The sequence below is a fragment of the Camponotus floridanus genome, unplaced genomic scaffold (genome assembly GCF_003227725.1).
Source record: "Camponotus floridanus strain SB8 unplaced genomic scaffold, Cflo_v7.5 scaffold80, whole genome shotgun sequence".
In the NCBI taxonomy this organism is placed as follows: domain Eukaryota; kingdom Metazoa; phylum Arthropoda; class Insecta; order Hymenoptera; family Formicidae; genus Camponotus; species Camponotus floridanus.
In genome coordinates, this window is record NW_020229850.1 from 822,516 (window position 1) to 838,728 (window position 16,213).

The 16,213-nt window shown below is 38.3% G+C and overlaps 1 protein-coding gene across 5 annotated transcripts in view; it reads right to left on the reverse strand.

Moving 5' to 3' along the window:
- Positions 1-16,213, reverse strand: part of LOC105250098 (paired box protein Pax-6) — an 81,443-nt gene that overhangs the window by 31,335 nt on the left and 33,895 nt on the right. For all 5 annotated transcript variants that reach the window (XR_003123621.1, XM_025414469.1, XM_011256021.3 and 2 more), the window contains exons 5-6: positions 7,500-7,687; positions 6,994-7,103 (exon numbers count right to left, since the gene is read on the reverse strand). Coding sequence is in view for 4 of the 5 variants with exons in the window: in XM_025414469.1 (XP_025270254.1) it covers positions 6,994-7,103; positions 7,500-7,687 (298 nt within the window). In the remaining variant the exon portion in view is untranslated. The remainder of the gene's footprint in view (positions 1-6,993; positions 7,104-7,499; positions 7,688-16,213) is intronic.

Sequence of the window (16,213 nt, forward strand, 5' to 3'; positions counted from 1 at the left end):
TTTTCATATATCTCACTTGAATTTTATTACATAGGTTTCAGCTATTTAGCCATCTTATTTATATTTATTGTTAAGATTATATTCTTAAGCATCGTAAGAATAAAAAGTCGGCGTTGCGCGAATTTCGGCGCAGAATAGGAAACAACCGTAGCTTTTATCGGAGCGGAAGCGTAGAATTCGCGACGTCGGTCGTAGCAACGCGCGCTCGCCGCGTGCGTAGGAATTTCATCTCCAGATTCCGTTACGTGTTTTGCAAACTGGTTCGCTCGCGAAAGAATTTCTCCTCGATCGCGGTTTCCGCGTGTGGTCGAAAGTCTGTAATGGCGAGACCGCGAACGGTCCGAGTGGAATGATTTGCGCGCAACACACGTAGGAATTACAAAACCGAAGGGAGTAGACACCCCTCTCCGCCCTTCCTCGCTCGCAATTGCCCTTTTCCTCGCTTTCTCCACCACTCCCTTGATACGTGTGGTTAGTACATCATGTATAGGATGTTCGTTAATAAATGTAATTTGATCAACAGAACGATATTGCTTATGTTAAAAATAATGTTTCATTTCTGAAATTTTTTTTTAATATTAACATAATTTTTTATTTGTTAGTTTTAATGGAGCCAGTATGTATTTTCTTATATTTAATATATTAAGTATAGATTTAAAATTAACATAGAAGCAGCAAATATTTATTTCTACCAGTATTTTAAAGCCTTAAAAGTTATGGAGGGAAACGCTATTTAGAATTAGTTTAAAATAAAGGGAAAAAATATTTCCGTTTTCGACAAGAGAGAAAAGAATTACTCTCTTTATGAAACGCTCATCACTTAACTATTTTGTATGAATTTCAGTTAATTTCGCTCTGTAGATTCATACAACATTGATCGAATTTGCCCACAAAAGTTACAAATTCGCAGTAAATCGGAAAGTTAATTCTTTTTTAGCCGAATATATATACATGCATGAAAAAAAATGCATTTGCACGCGTGACAAGTTTGTTTCTCTTTTTCGTTTAAAACGATTTCTGCCGCAAAATTTTGCGCAATATCGGCCCAACACGAATCGACAGTCGGAATTTCTAGTATCGCCGCGAATGCGGTGAAGTCGATATCGCGCCGGCGATTTTGCACAGTGAAATATCGGGCACAAAGAGGATTATGACAATTCAATCCCAGGGATTACCTCCGAATAATATCTCGAACGTGATGGAAGGGAGAGGATCAGCGTATTGTTTTCGATACGCAAATCTCAACAGAAATTTGCGCAACTGGCACGAGACAGAGAGAGGGGGGGAGGGGTTAGAGAGAGAAAAGGGAATAGAGATAGACCGCCGCAGTACATTATTAATCGACACACCTTTAGTCAGCGGAATCTAAACGTCACGCCGCGTTAATTTATGGTTCATTCCGTCGTTTAAGCAAATTCATTCTTGGCAGCTTACCATATATTGCACAATACTGTATAAATAAAGATTTGCGTAAATTAAGGTCGTGTATCAACGAAAAAAGCAGACTGAAAAATGTGATTAATTAAATCTAATTGAAAAAAAGTCATACATATTCTTTAGGTATTCTTGATGTTTTCTAAATATAAGAAAAATGCATTTTTATAACATTTTGAGAAACACTATAATTCTTATGATATACTTATTAAGTTAATTCTTAAAAAAATTGCTGAGGCGCAAGTAGGTATAACTTGTAAACCAACAAAAGAATCCTATTTCACATTACAATCTTGCGCAAATCAGAGTACATGAATTTCAATTTATAATGTTCAACGCGACTGAGAATTAAGGAGAATTAATCTCACGATAAAAAACCCGGGAAAAAGATAAATAAAGACTTTAAATTCGGCCAAAAAAAAAAAAAAAAAAATCCGTAGAAAGAGAGTGGTGCGTAGAGCGCGATCGGGATATCTTTCCACCTTCTTGTGTAACGTAATGCATAACGACTGATCGTTTCTATCGAGGCGTGCGTGGTGGCTCTCGCACAAGCCTCTCTCGCAGGGAAATAAAGCGGAAGACAAAGGGGACGGTGCGTTGGTACGCGCGCCTACCGGTCAGCACGGCAGATGGATAGATAGATAGATAGGTAGGTGGGTAGATAGGTAACCCGAGACTCGACGAGAGGTCAGCCTTCGCAGATTGACGGACGCGATAAATCGAGCCGCGGTGACATCGGGCTCGAGTGACGCGTAGCGAGGCGAAGCGAGGCGACGCGAGGCGAGGCGACGCGGCGCGATGGGACGCGACGCGACAACCCACTGACCTGCGAATCCAATGCATAGAGTTTCTCTCTCGTCGTGCACCGTCGCTGCATCAATGCGCACCGACACACACCGTGCACGTACACATATATAAACACATATATAAACTAGCGAGGAGAGAGAGAGAGCCTCGTAAATATTCCTGTTTATACGTCACCCACGTAATGCTCTGGCCGTGCCCTGTCGCGTACGGGGGTGTGCGGCATCGAGCACTGGAATTCTGATATAGAACGAGGCAACGTGCATCTATGACACGATATATCCGGATATCGTGGATATGGCGGGCATCGGGAAATCTCGGTCTATATCGAATTTCAAACTCGATCGTAAAAATGCAGCAGGGGGATTCGTGATCGAGAAGCGATTTCCCGCCAGAAGTGAGGAGGTACGGTTCGCGGTCAAATCGGGAGAGCAATGACGATATACGTGATAGCATGCCATATTAAATGTGGCTTTTACGATGGAATCTGTCGACGTTATTCACTCTTGAAAGATTTCTTTAGAATGATCCTGAAAGAGCGATAATTTTAATATAAAAATTTGCAAAAATTTTGCATTCTAATTTTTTAAACAATAATTGTACTTACTAGATCATGATTTTTTAAAATACAATAGCGTGTCTACCTTTACCAGAAGAAAATTCGAAAGAGAAAAGCGAAGGAGGCCGCGAGAAAAGTAAAGCGAAAAAGTGATGACGAATGGAGAGCGAGAGATTGGGTTCGCGAGATAAAGAAGGTCGACAATAATACCCTCAGTGTGCACCCTCGATCCCGTGGTAGCGGACGCAGCAGGCAGTCCCATTATATTGTTTTACCTCGACCGGAGATCAGCGAATACGCCGCGGAAGGCTGAATATACGTGCGCTTTTGATGAGCAAACGAGAAAACCAGCGGAAGAAGGAGACTCGCGAGGGAGACTCAAACCCATGGGTCGCGAGTACGACAAGAGCCTAGACAGTGATAAAAGTGCATTAATCCGACATTCGTGACGTGGAGAGATTGAATGTGCGAGATGCCATCAAATCTAGAAGCAATCATTGTCGTTTAAAGCCCCTCTATAATATTAGTTGAACTCAATTCTCTTTGATTTATTTCGAAACTAGAGATGAAAGTATCAAGATTACGATTATCGGAAATAAATCCAAAATCGAAGAAAAGTCGGAAGATTAATTAATCTCGACGATGCTAAAATTAACGAAATTCTCTCATTTACAATATGCTGTGATTGAATTCATTCTATGTTGCATACATTTAAGTTATACTCGCTGAAAAATAATTTTAATTAAAAATTATAAAAATAATAACATCACACCATGCCAAATGCGTTCATGTACATCGTCAATAATTTGCATACGCGGCGATATTGAAATCGTAGATGCGTTTGAGATTCCGCTTGCACATGTTTCCTCTGCAGTGACGCCCGTTCGGAATCCGGAGGTGAAAAAACAATGCTGCAACGACCCGAACCCCTTTCGTTTCGATCACGATGGAAACTCTTCCCGCGCTCTATCCTATTTCTTCTTGCTCTCTTTGTTTCGCTGGTCTCCTATCTCCCCTCGATCCTCTTTCTCCTTCTCTGTCTCTTTCTCTCTTCCTCTGTTTCCTCCATCCGCCTATTCCGTTCTCGTCACCCTCTGGTAAAATTCTTTCGCATGCCTCTACGTCTCGTGCAACTCGTACAATGCAACCCCGGGATGCATTGTGGATCAGTCTCACCAGACAAACCAGTGACTTCAACACGATATGACAACTGCATGATGTACATGTAACCGGTCATATTTTGAGAGATTTTTTCATTTAATGTCATGAAAGTTACATCTAACTGTGTATCTCAATATCCTTCATGATCCTTCGATGATATCGAGGATAGTATTAAGAAACAATACCATTTATCTTATCATTTAAATAAGATATTTTTATGTGAAAATGTTTCGACGCTTTATAAAAAAATACGTTACGAACAAACTCGTCAAGTTATTAATCAAGTTATAAATTATTCTAATTAGTTCAATTACAATTTATTTTCGTGTAAGAAATTTCTTTTTGAAAATTTCTTATACGAATAAAGCAAAAATAAAGATTTCTCTCTGTAATAATATAATAATTTAGTCTTTATAATTATTGGAAATTGAATAATGTGTTTTAAAAAAATGAGTTAGTAAAAAAGCGACAGAATTATCTTCAAGGTGACTACAGTTTTTTATCTAAGATATTATAATCGTTTCAAGGGAAATTTGTTCTACTGATCTATTTTCCGTAACTCGCGTTAAGGAGGAAATGAAAGTATCGGTATTCTTTGCGATCAACGACAAAAGCATAAAAATATAAAAAAAGGGGAAAATACATCTGTGTGTACTCTCGCCGGGTTCTTTATCGCGAACTCTTTATAGAAAGCGCGAAGAAAGTGCGATAACGCAACGTTCTCACCCTTTCACGACACAAAGGTATCGACGTTATCGAGAGAGAACCGTGAGAACCGCTGAAGACTTAAATAACTCCCTTTGAGGAGCGCATATACGTGAAAGAGAGTGCCTAGAAGGATATGACGATGAAGGCTTGATTTCAATATGCGTTGCAAGTAATTAATTAAAACGATTTTCTCGTTAATAACGAAAATTGTGAAGTGGAATTTTTAATATTAATGATATGCAAAAAAAATATCTTTTGAACAATTTATTATTTATCTCATATTTTCCTCGTAAATAAAATTAGGTATTTAAAATCACATTGTCTAGAATCGTGCGTTACTTGGAAAATGGTGATTGTTACAAAAACAACCAATCTTGTTCAATATAGAGAGTAGCATGATGATTTGAGGAAGAAATGCTCAGTTTATACTGTATGAAATTTTTAATAAAAAGTGGAAAAAATCCTTAGAGTCTGAATCTAACGTAGAATTATCTGGAATATTAAGATTTATATGAAGCAGGCCAGATCGAAAAATCTGCCCCCTTATCGAGGGGAGACAGGCGGCGCCTGCAGCTCGCGCGATGATTGCGCCGTAATCTGCTTTCGCTTTGCTTTTCCGAGGAACAGGGAGAGAGTGAGGGAGGTAGAAGGGTGGTTGTTGCGTGATTGGCCGGGGGCGTCGTTGGGTCTTCCGTTTCGACCGATACATCGACAACAGTCGAGATACTTAGGGAGGATACGCGCGAACGGGATAGATGCTCAAGGAGAGAAAGAGGAATTTCGACGGCAAGACGAGGATGGGGATGAAACAACCCTTCTGACACGGGTTATCCTATAAACGGTGCCACCCTCGCAGCAACGTACCGATAATCCGGCCCCCGGGGCCCGCATGCGGTTGAACGCTCGCAACAGTTACCATATTTGATTGTATATCTCTTTCTCATCCCCTTTAACAAGACAGGAATAATACAAAATAATATGCGCTGCATCGCAAAAATCTTGTAAAAACACGTGTTATTTTTATGCAAGAACAATTTTATGTAATATTATTAATAATTCGTAAAAGAGATCGTTTCTTTCCAGTCATGATGTTATAATCGTAATAATTAGTCGTATAAACATAACAATACGTATATGTGAACGATAGAAAAATATGTTATTGATTCATACATGATCTGCTAATTTATATCAAGAGCATAGCACCCCTAATTTTTAATTTATTTTTTTCAAAACGATTTTTATGTTATTAACATATGCATTCAATAATTTATTTAAAAATATTTATTATATAAGTTTGGCTCGAAGAATTTTGCTTAAGAAATAAAATGTATTATAATCATACAATTATATCACGAAAAAAAATCTTAATTGCAAAATCTGTTATAAAAAATATCCTCATCAATCACACTTTATCAAGCTTCATCAAGCGCACTTAGTCAAGACGCATAATTGTATATATTTGTGCAAGATCGAACAATCGAAAATGAAACTCTCCTCGCAAGAAGATCTGCGGGATGAACGTCGCGATAAATAAAAAAAAAATCAGGGAAGCTGTTTCCCGTTGCGTCTGACACACCCCGTGTCGAGACGGTGGCGACGGGAAAACGCAGAGAAAGAAATCGCACGCGTTTGATGTGCCGGCAAAGGGAATGCGGTGCGACAGGGGGAGGGGGAGGGGGAGAAAAGGGGAATACGATGTCGGAGGTGGAGTATTTTCGCGTGGGTTGGTCGGTCGACTGCAACCACGTTTCTGCGCAACCCTCCGCATCCCCCGCCAACCCCGGCCTATTCGACCCCTCTGTTTCTCTCTCTCTCTCTCTTTCCCTCTCTTTCTCTAACCTTTCTCTCTCTCTCTCTCTGTCTCTATGTATTTCACTCCGCATTTCTCTGTTCCTCTACGCTTCGAAGACCGCGCTTAAACGTTACCGGAAAATTATTACCGGAAAAGCGTTGCGCACACACGCGTGCGGCAAACCGCGGGACCCACCGACGGAATTACATTGATATTAGTATCGTTTGGTCCGACAAATTAATTAATTAAAACGCTCCCGTCCCGTCTGCCGCCTGTGGCCACTACGCCACACGCGTATTTGCGTTTCACGCTAACGCTTTAACGCAGTAAACATCGAAATACCGTACGCCAACAATTGTCGAAGGCTTTCATCGTGCGCGAAATCTTTCTCTCTAACGGCCTTGTCTAGAAATACGGAATGCCTTTAACAAACCGCAGTACTATTGAGCTCTTGTTTCTTCGTAAGAGTCATTAAACAATCGAAAACCCGTGCTCATTAAAAAAAAATACGATAATTATGATGGCATAGACTTACCTTTCTTCGCGTGCAATATGTCCGCTGGATCTGGTGGCAGGGATGAACAATGGCTCGGACTCAAACTAGATTGTATCGATGAAAAGGGACTTCCCGCACTCGACGGATACCTAAAATAATAATTTATTCTTAGCAAATGTATATGATAAGTGTAATTATAATACGAAATTATACTTCTGTAAAAATTTTTTCTTAATTTAAAAAAGAGTAATTATTCTTTATATTTCTTTTTATATTGAATATAGAAAATTCCAATCTGTGATTGAATTCCAACATGAGATTAAAAAAGAGCATTTTAATATATTATTATAAACTCTATAAAACTAATAATATGCTATAACATATATATATGACGTGTTAAAAAAAACGAATATATTATTGTAAAAAAGCTGGAAAGAAATTATCGTCTTTTTGTGTCGGATGAATTATAGTATGTTTTGGAACAGATATGTACTCTGCACAATGCTGTTTACTAAGCACTGAGTATATTTGAATTTTAGTTTTACCAGGGATTGGGACGCGGCCAGCCGGTGGTCTGTCCATTTAATAGCCTGAGTTTATCGTAAACGCTTTCCGCTGGACTGCCGGCACCGACGCCAACCCCCACGGCGCCCACCCCTTGTTGTTGTTGCTGCTGCTGCCTCTGCTCCTTTTGCGCGGCCAGATTTCTCAGTACCCTGTTGATCGAGGACACCTGGAAGCCGAATATATTTACCGGTGTATAAAACAGGTTAACCATAATACATGGCATGATTAAATGAACGTATAACCGTTACGCTTAACTTACTCATGCTTAACATACTATCGTATATTTTGAGGTGCTTCTTGCGAAAAAGATGCGCAGTGCAATTTTTACTACGCCGATGCAAAGAAATAAAAATACAAATAAAAATCTTGTGTCTTTATTAATGCATATAGTAAAGTTGCCAAGGCACTACTATGCAAATTTAGAAAAAGTAAATATTTTAAAATCCTATTAAAATCAAATTTCGTCGATATTAAATGAAAAATAAGATTCCACCTGTTTCTACTGTTTAACTGTCGGTAGCAATTTATTTTTAATCACCGACGATATAAAATATCAAGTAATTGGATTTTTTCTTTGATTTACAAAGATTGTCAAAGAATTTTTAGAAATATTAACGAGAGATTTTAATAGCATTATTTATATTATATCTAAATTTAATCACAACCCTATTTTTTTCATATTGCTTTTCTTACTTTTGCAGCTTTTTCATCAGCTAAATTACTATCTTTTTTTCTCTCATCCCAAAGTTTGAAATAACAAAAAATATCGCAAAAAAAATTTCCTTTTTAAGGAACATCTTTGGAGAATTATCGAGTATTCCATACACATCTCTCTCTCTCTCTCTCTCTCTCTCTCTCTCTCTCTCCTTAATATCGGATTTATTATAAACACGAAATGTTCGGAGAGCGATGAAGATTCTCTTCCCGGAAGGAGGAGGTAGAGACGTAGAGGCGCTTCTGCCCGATGAAATGCGACGAGAGCGGTAATTAAAACGATGCGGTGAGCGGCTGCCGACGCGGCGCGCTCTGCACGAGGGAGTTAATTACCTCCGCCTTCAATTATATCCGTCTCCGCGCCACTCCAAGGGGACTTGGCTTCCACCGACGTAAGTACGCACTCGCGCATTCGCGGCGCGTGAGTTTACGCTCCCTACGCGCCGTATTCGCGTATACCGAAACTCGCGATCGCACTTAAGTGCGATAACGCCGCAGTCTATCGTGTTCGATATCCCTGCAATATGAAATGTTTCAACAAGAAATTTCCGGGACGACAAATTTCGCGTTACACGTGTATCGCGAGTATACATATCATTTTTGAACTTTAATCCCTAGCTAAAAGTTCAAAATAAAAGATCCGTATCTACTAAAAATTTTTTATTAGATTACTTTTTATCCCATCGCTTTTTAGATAAACCTTCTAATTATTAAGTTTTATATTTCATTTTTGCTCATAAATATAATCTTGGACTGATTCCTACTTGCGTAGAACGAAAATGAAGTTCAAAACTTTTGTTTATTGCATAATGCAATATAACAATTTTGAGCGTATATATATGCGATTATGGGAATGTCGTGGGATGAAATATCGTGGGAGCGAAAAATTTACGATGTCCTTTAAGACGAAGTCGCTCTTTTTATTTTCGTATCTTTTATTTGTCCTCTTTTGCAGGCTTTCTTCGTCGCTTCTGTCACTTACAGCTCGTATAAATCCCGATAAAGTCGTAAAAGAATTCTCACGAAACTAAAGGGTACGTCCTCCTGCTGGCGATAGTTTTGCAATTTATTCCTTTGCATTTTTGTATTATACTACGCATGTCGTAGTAATCGATGCCCTATTAAAATGGAATAAAATATCAAACTTTTCAATTTGAATCTTTCACGTCATTAAAATCAAGAATTAATTATGGGATTCACAAGAGTTCTTTCGATATAAAATTCATTTTAATGGATGTGAGAATATAATCTTTTAGAAATAATACTCGTAGTAAAGTAACTGTCTACTTTCTAAATTAGAGACCCGACATTTTTATTAAGGCAAAGCAAACTTCAAATTTCAATACAATTGATAGAAATTTGATAAAAGCTTTTCTATAAAAATTCTAGATTTCTATATTTGAGAAGAAATTTTAGTAATTTTTCAATTCTTGAATAAACATCTCTTTAGCTCCTATCTTAATTTAGTTTTTTTTTCAAATTAAAATTTTTAAAGTTGTAAGAAAGAATATAGATTTTAAGATCTTCTTAAGATTTAAGATTTAGAATGAGATTTCATCGAGAAAAGTATTATAAGTCAAATCAATTTTAGTTGCGAAATAGAAAATTATTAAGAAATTTTGATATAACGAAAACATAAAATACAAGTCCTATGTATTCTTGTTTTTTACACTTAATAAAATCTCTTTTGAAAGATATCAAGAACTTTTCTGTAGAATTAAAAAAAAAAAATGTTACCAATTGTAAAAATCTAAGAATAAGATGTCAATACTTCACAACAACAAATCAATCATTAATTTATTATAAATACTAGAATAAGAAGTTATCAAAAAATTGAGAAACAAAGAAATATTTACAATTATTCATTGTATCTCAGTTGTTTTATTACACGCGTCGGATTAAAAAGCAAGACGAAAAAGGCGGACGCTGGCGAATACCAGTGACAGAACCGGATCGGTCATAGGAGATATTCGTTCCCTGGGGTTTGTTAGACCCGGTGTCAGGGTTCCACGGCATTGAAACGAGCTGACATCTCGGACCCACCACCGGAGCAGGAGCGAGAGTGTCGTCCCCCTCGGCGCCCACGACGGCCACCACAACCACCACAACCGCACGATCTCGTCGTGTCTCTCCGTCGCTGACGCGAAAGAGACGTCACCGGCACTCTCCCCTCGTCTTGTCTCCGACATCCACATCCGATGTCCAAAACATCCTGTCTCTCCTCGCTCTCCTCCGAAGATTCAAATGCCTTCCGTCAGCAAATTAACAACCTCCATGTGACGTAACAGAGATCCGAATAGGATGACCGATAGATGAAACTGAGGTCGAAAACGGAAACTCTCAATTTCTGTGATCTTAATTATTGTTACATATGTGTGATTGATATGATTCTTTCACAAACAGAAAATTATACAAGTTTCTATGCGATGACGTATGCTTTCAATCGGAAATCTATTATTAAAAATGACCATAATTTTTATGACAAATGCCATAAATATTCCAGAAAGAATATCACACATAAAGTGGACAACAAAATATTTTATTTTCTAATTTTACAGTGTTTTAATCTAGGTGATGTGTTAAATTTCTTGATATCAAATTTATTTTTTTACTGTGCTGTTCTTATCGGAGCGTAGAAATATTCATTACGCAATCTTTTCGATTAGGTAAGTCGATGATTCCGCGTCGCGCTGGTTAAGTTGGCCGATGTTGGCCGATTGTGAAAATCGATTCACAATGAAAAGTCGTTGTCGCGCACAAAGAAAGCACTTGGCGACAAAGCCAGAAACCCGACGAGCGACGGCTGCCTGTCAAGGGACAATCGGCGCCTCACGTGACATCGAGTGTCCGGACTATTTGACCGTTTTTTGATTGACGTTTACCGCAAATATCGTGCTGGCTGCTTCTCAACCGTTGCGATATATTTACGACGTATGTCACCCCCGTTATTATTCGTGAAGATCGTTATGCGTTGTGGAAATCGATACTACAATGGACCCGTTTTTGTGGCGAGCCAGGCAGGCACTTGCGAAACTACGAGACATTTCCTTCTTGGGCCGATCTCGAAGATATAAAAAGGTTCTTCCAGACGCATAATGTAAGCTATCCTACTTCTGAATTAAATTTTAATGACGGATTATTTGTTTTCAGAGCTGACTTTTATGAATCACGAACAACTCGCTAATAAAAGCGAACCCTTGATCTAAAAAATTCGAACGTCGTTTAATTCGAAAGAATATAAAAATTTGAAATAAATATACTCCTTTTTGAGAGTTATTTATTGGCGGAAATTAATTCAGAGTGTAATAATCTAAACGCTGGCATTAAGATGGGATAGAAAATGAAAGACACGCGGCCGAGAACTCGTATGTTTTATTGGCTTATCGTCGACAATAGGATTCTCGACACATTTTTGCACGGTTATAGAGCCGAGCGATGTGATACGCGAATAGCATATAAAAGGAACGTAGATATTATCCTTCATCCTTGTACGCGAGGCGCGCACAAAGGCGGACACGCGGCGAGGGCTTAAAACGCGGTACGAGAGGAAGAAGCCGGCATCGGATCGATGAAATTAGCATGAAGCGTGAAAAGCTCGAGGGTGGCCGATCTCTTAAAGAGGGTGCTGGATAGAGACGTCATAATATTGCTCTCACGTGACATCATCGAGATAGTTGTCCGACGGGAAATCTCTCTCTCGCCGCGAAAACCAGCATGGTGTTTCGAGAAAACTGCGATTTAACTATCTATAAAAGAGTTATAAAAATAATTTTGCACAATTGCACACATTACACACCATTAATACTCCTTTCAGGATACACGTAATTTTTTTTATACGGACGCAAATTTAGTAAAAAGATTTAATTAATATCACTCTTCTGTCAAAATAAACCTCTGTTTTTTTGTTTAATCTTTGTTTTTTTTTAATCTGGAAAAATTATCTCACTCGATTTTTAACTACACATTTAAACGGTATATTTCGCTAAAATTCATCAAGTTTAAAACACGTCACCTGTATGTTGCGTAAAATTTGATATTTACGATGTTGCTCAGAGACAAGAAGGGATTTTAATCAGCGTCACATGAGGCATTATACGGACTGCGAATAGCCCACACATGAAATAGTGCGTGTATTATCTCTTAACGCATAGGGACTTTGCGTGGCTGCAATTTTTACGAGTGCTTATTCGCGGTAGTCGCGTATTTCCTGCCACGGCTCGTTCATATGTATGTATGAGACGAGGGTGTTAACCGTGAAGAGAGCGGAAGGAGAGTACACGAGGGTGCCACGACTTTCTCTTTTCCTCTCCATTCAGACTACTTCCGTTATCCTGGGGGTCCGAACGAGCTCGTCATACAGCACGGCTTTATTATCGCGAAAACATCCTGGAAATAATAGCCGGACGATTCGACACGCGTAATCAGCAGCACTTCATAAAACTTATTCAAAAGTCAGGAAGCATACTTGGAGAAGATACAAAAGCAGTTGCAAATGCGTTAGTGTTAAATATCCAAGGGGGATACAAACCCTTTGTTTTGGATAAGCAATAAGTAATAAATAATAAAATGCAATATAATTCCATGGAACCTTTTCTTGCATTAAAAATTATGTAATAATATGTTGATAAAGGGTATATTTAAAAAATTAATATCATTTTGTAATTTCATTATTTCTCACGCTATTATTTTCAAAAGTAAAAATTACTTCTTGGCAAGAAATATAATTTTACATACAATCTTAAATATAATTTTAAATATAATTTTCATAATCCTTTGAATGAAAATACAAACTAATCACACATATTCTCTTCTCGTATTTTAAAATATCAGTACAGTAATTTTACAGGGAAGAGTATCGTGATGAATTAAAGCCGTGATAATCGGATTTTAACGAGATGGAGACGGGCAACGCTACGAAATCTATGATCTCTTCATTGACATGGCGCGTTAATCGGGACTTACATTACTCGCATATTATATCTCCGCGCTTCCCGCACGCGTATTTGGAACGAGAACTGTGGGGATGCGAGGATACTTCGGCACGTGCTGTCTGATGACATCCTGCTCGCACAGGAACCGCGCTCGTATAACGTATGCAGTCGAAAGTGAGCAAAATGCCATAACCTGTCATTAAGCCACCCCTATGTCGATCGAAAGGATAGAGGCTGAACGTGACGATCTCTCGCACAAACCTCGAAATCACGGGTTTCGAGTATCCTCGAAATAATGACGGTATCGTACGCATTGCGTATATCATTTCTTTCTCTCCATATTGCGGCCCGAAATAAGATTTTTATAATCGAATTGCTTGCTAATTTTTCACAGATCTCTACTAAATTTTGGCTAAAAATTAAGAAGAATATTTTTAATAAATTCTAGTAAATTATAATAAATACTCCCGCAATAAAAAATATATGAAAACTGTCATGAAGTAAATTTCAAAATTCTCTCTCTTTTATAGAATCGATACTGTGACGAGCAGAGTTCGGGGTGCATAATGATGCGGTATCAAAAAGAAAGGCACGCAATTTCTCGGCGATTATTCTCGCAATTACGATCATGACCAATTCGGAGACCCGAAAAAGTGCAGTAACAGGCGCGCCACGCGGCCCCCGCCCGATACGGGGATTTCTAATATAAATTCTGCACCCTAGCGCAACGTTGTCGTACAAAGAGTCACCGTCCCGGGTCGCGTGGGAAATTCTGCTGGGATTAGATCGGAGACGAAAAAAAAAAAACTGCAAGAGAGGCGATCGTAGAGGCTGACGTCTCTATTATGCGCGTCTATGACAGCCGTGCGTTAGCGGGACCCCAGTTAATTCGATCTGATAACTCAAAATATTCATGTTGCACCTTCGCTCGTTGGGGCGAATAACAGATCAAACTGTATGCTCTCTCGATTACAAATACGACAGTCATGAAAATCGTAATGTCAGATATCTCGTTTATCTTTTTATCCCATTTTATCTATTACTTTACGAAAACTTCGCGAAAATTAGGAAATTGATAAAATACAAACTGTGTATATAATAACTCAAAAAATTGTTGAGCAATATTCAAATTTTTGTAAAGTAGCAAGTAAGGGAAAATAAAAGATAGAGAGACGACACCGAAGATATTATGATCCCTTTTTCCAATGAAAAAATTGCAGTCAGCGATAATCACAGATAGTAAGTAAAATAGTTGAAGTTAAAATTTTTAATTAACGACGAAAGATGTGTGTATGTGTGTGTGTGTGTGCAATTATTATTACCTCTTAAATCAAAAGTTTGAGACACAGTGAAATAGCATAACGTGCGAACGAGGCGCGAAAGTATCCGAGCCAATTCCCGACGACGGAGACGATTCCACCCGGTGTATCGTTATCTCGCAAGCCATTATTCCAGGAGTTATCATAGTCGGTTTGATTTATCGCACGGATTACCAAGAAACTTAGTACGGTTCTAGCTACGTCGTGGATCGTATCCTAGTAGTGTGGAATATTATCGTTACGAAGAGAAAGAGAGACAGAGAGAAAGAGAGAGAGAGGAGAGAATAATGAAATGTTGATGTAAGAAATATTATGAAATCAATAAAAAATTAACTAAAAAATACATATAACAGAAGCTGAGATTGTTAGAGAAATTATTTACAATTTCATTAATATTTTTAATATATTTTTAAATCTTTCTCTCTAAAATTATTTTTGCGTAAAAAATTATATTTGAAAATAAATATATGATATTTTCTCTTTTTCCTTTTTATACTGGTAAAAAAATGTATCTCAATATGCAAATAAAAATGTATTACATTGATATTTTAAGTAGATGTTAAAATAATTATAAATTCTTTAAACATAATCTTCTACCTCTAATAATTTTTTAGAATGATCCGTATATATCTCAGAATTATTTTGTGCAATAAAAGTTATATTTATATAGTAAAGAAATAATGAAGAAATTATATGTTTTATTATATTAATTATACTTATTGTGAAAATGAAAATTATATACTATTAAAGTATAATTATTATATATATAATTATTATATATAATACAATTTTATATAATAATATAATGTATAATAATGTATAATAATAATAATGTATAATAAGAGGTAGATATTATTGTATAAGAAAAATATATTGTCATTGTTATATAACAAAAATTATGACTATTATATGATAAAAATTACGAGTAAGTTAACTGATAAGTTATTTAGCATAAATTACAATCGATATATGAAGAAAAGACTTATCATCCGAACACGTGTGTTTAGTCGCGTGCGCACGAGTAGCGAGAGGAACAAGAGAGATTCAGGGACGAGAGGAGTCGAATGGTCGCGCGCACGAGCAAGATACAAATTACATTTAAATAGAAGTCGAGAGGAACGCGCGGTATTCGCAATTTAAACAGAAAGAGCCACGGGGAGAGTGAAATACAGACGAGAGAGAGAAAGAGAGAGAGAGAGAGAAGGCATAGGGTGGCGGATAGAGGCGATTTCAAAATACAACATGGTAGCGGCGGAAAAAGGACAGAAGGAAAGAGAAAGAAGCGCGGAGCAAGAGACAGAAGGGAGGAGAGGGAAGAAGGGTGTCTGATGCCACGTATAATCACAGCTTTTAATCTGGAACGGCCGAGGGTAGCACTTTCGCCGATATAAGGGACTATCTCGAAGGCGGTGAAGAAGGGATGGCGGTCACCGCCATCGGTGCCGCTCGTCGTCCAAGAGGGGTATTCGGTATTTAGCAGCGCGCCGGGGGTTCCCTTGGATAGGGGGTGGCGTGGACGCCACGCGTCGCACCGTTATTGCCTGCTCTCGAGCGAGCACCAGCAGCAGCAACCCCCCAGCTCCTTCGGATTCTTGCGACGATCCATGACCGGCGGACGATGATTACTGAAGCGGACCGGGGAAAGGGAGGATGCTCCAGCTTTGCGCGGAGGTTGCCACGTGTCCCGTTTTACCAACGTTTAACGAACCTGCCACGCGTACCGGTGTC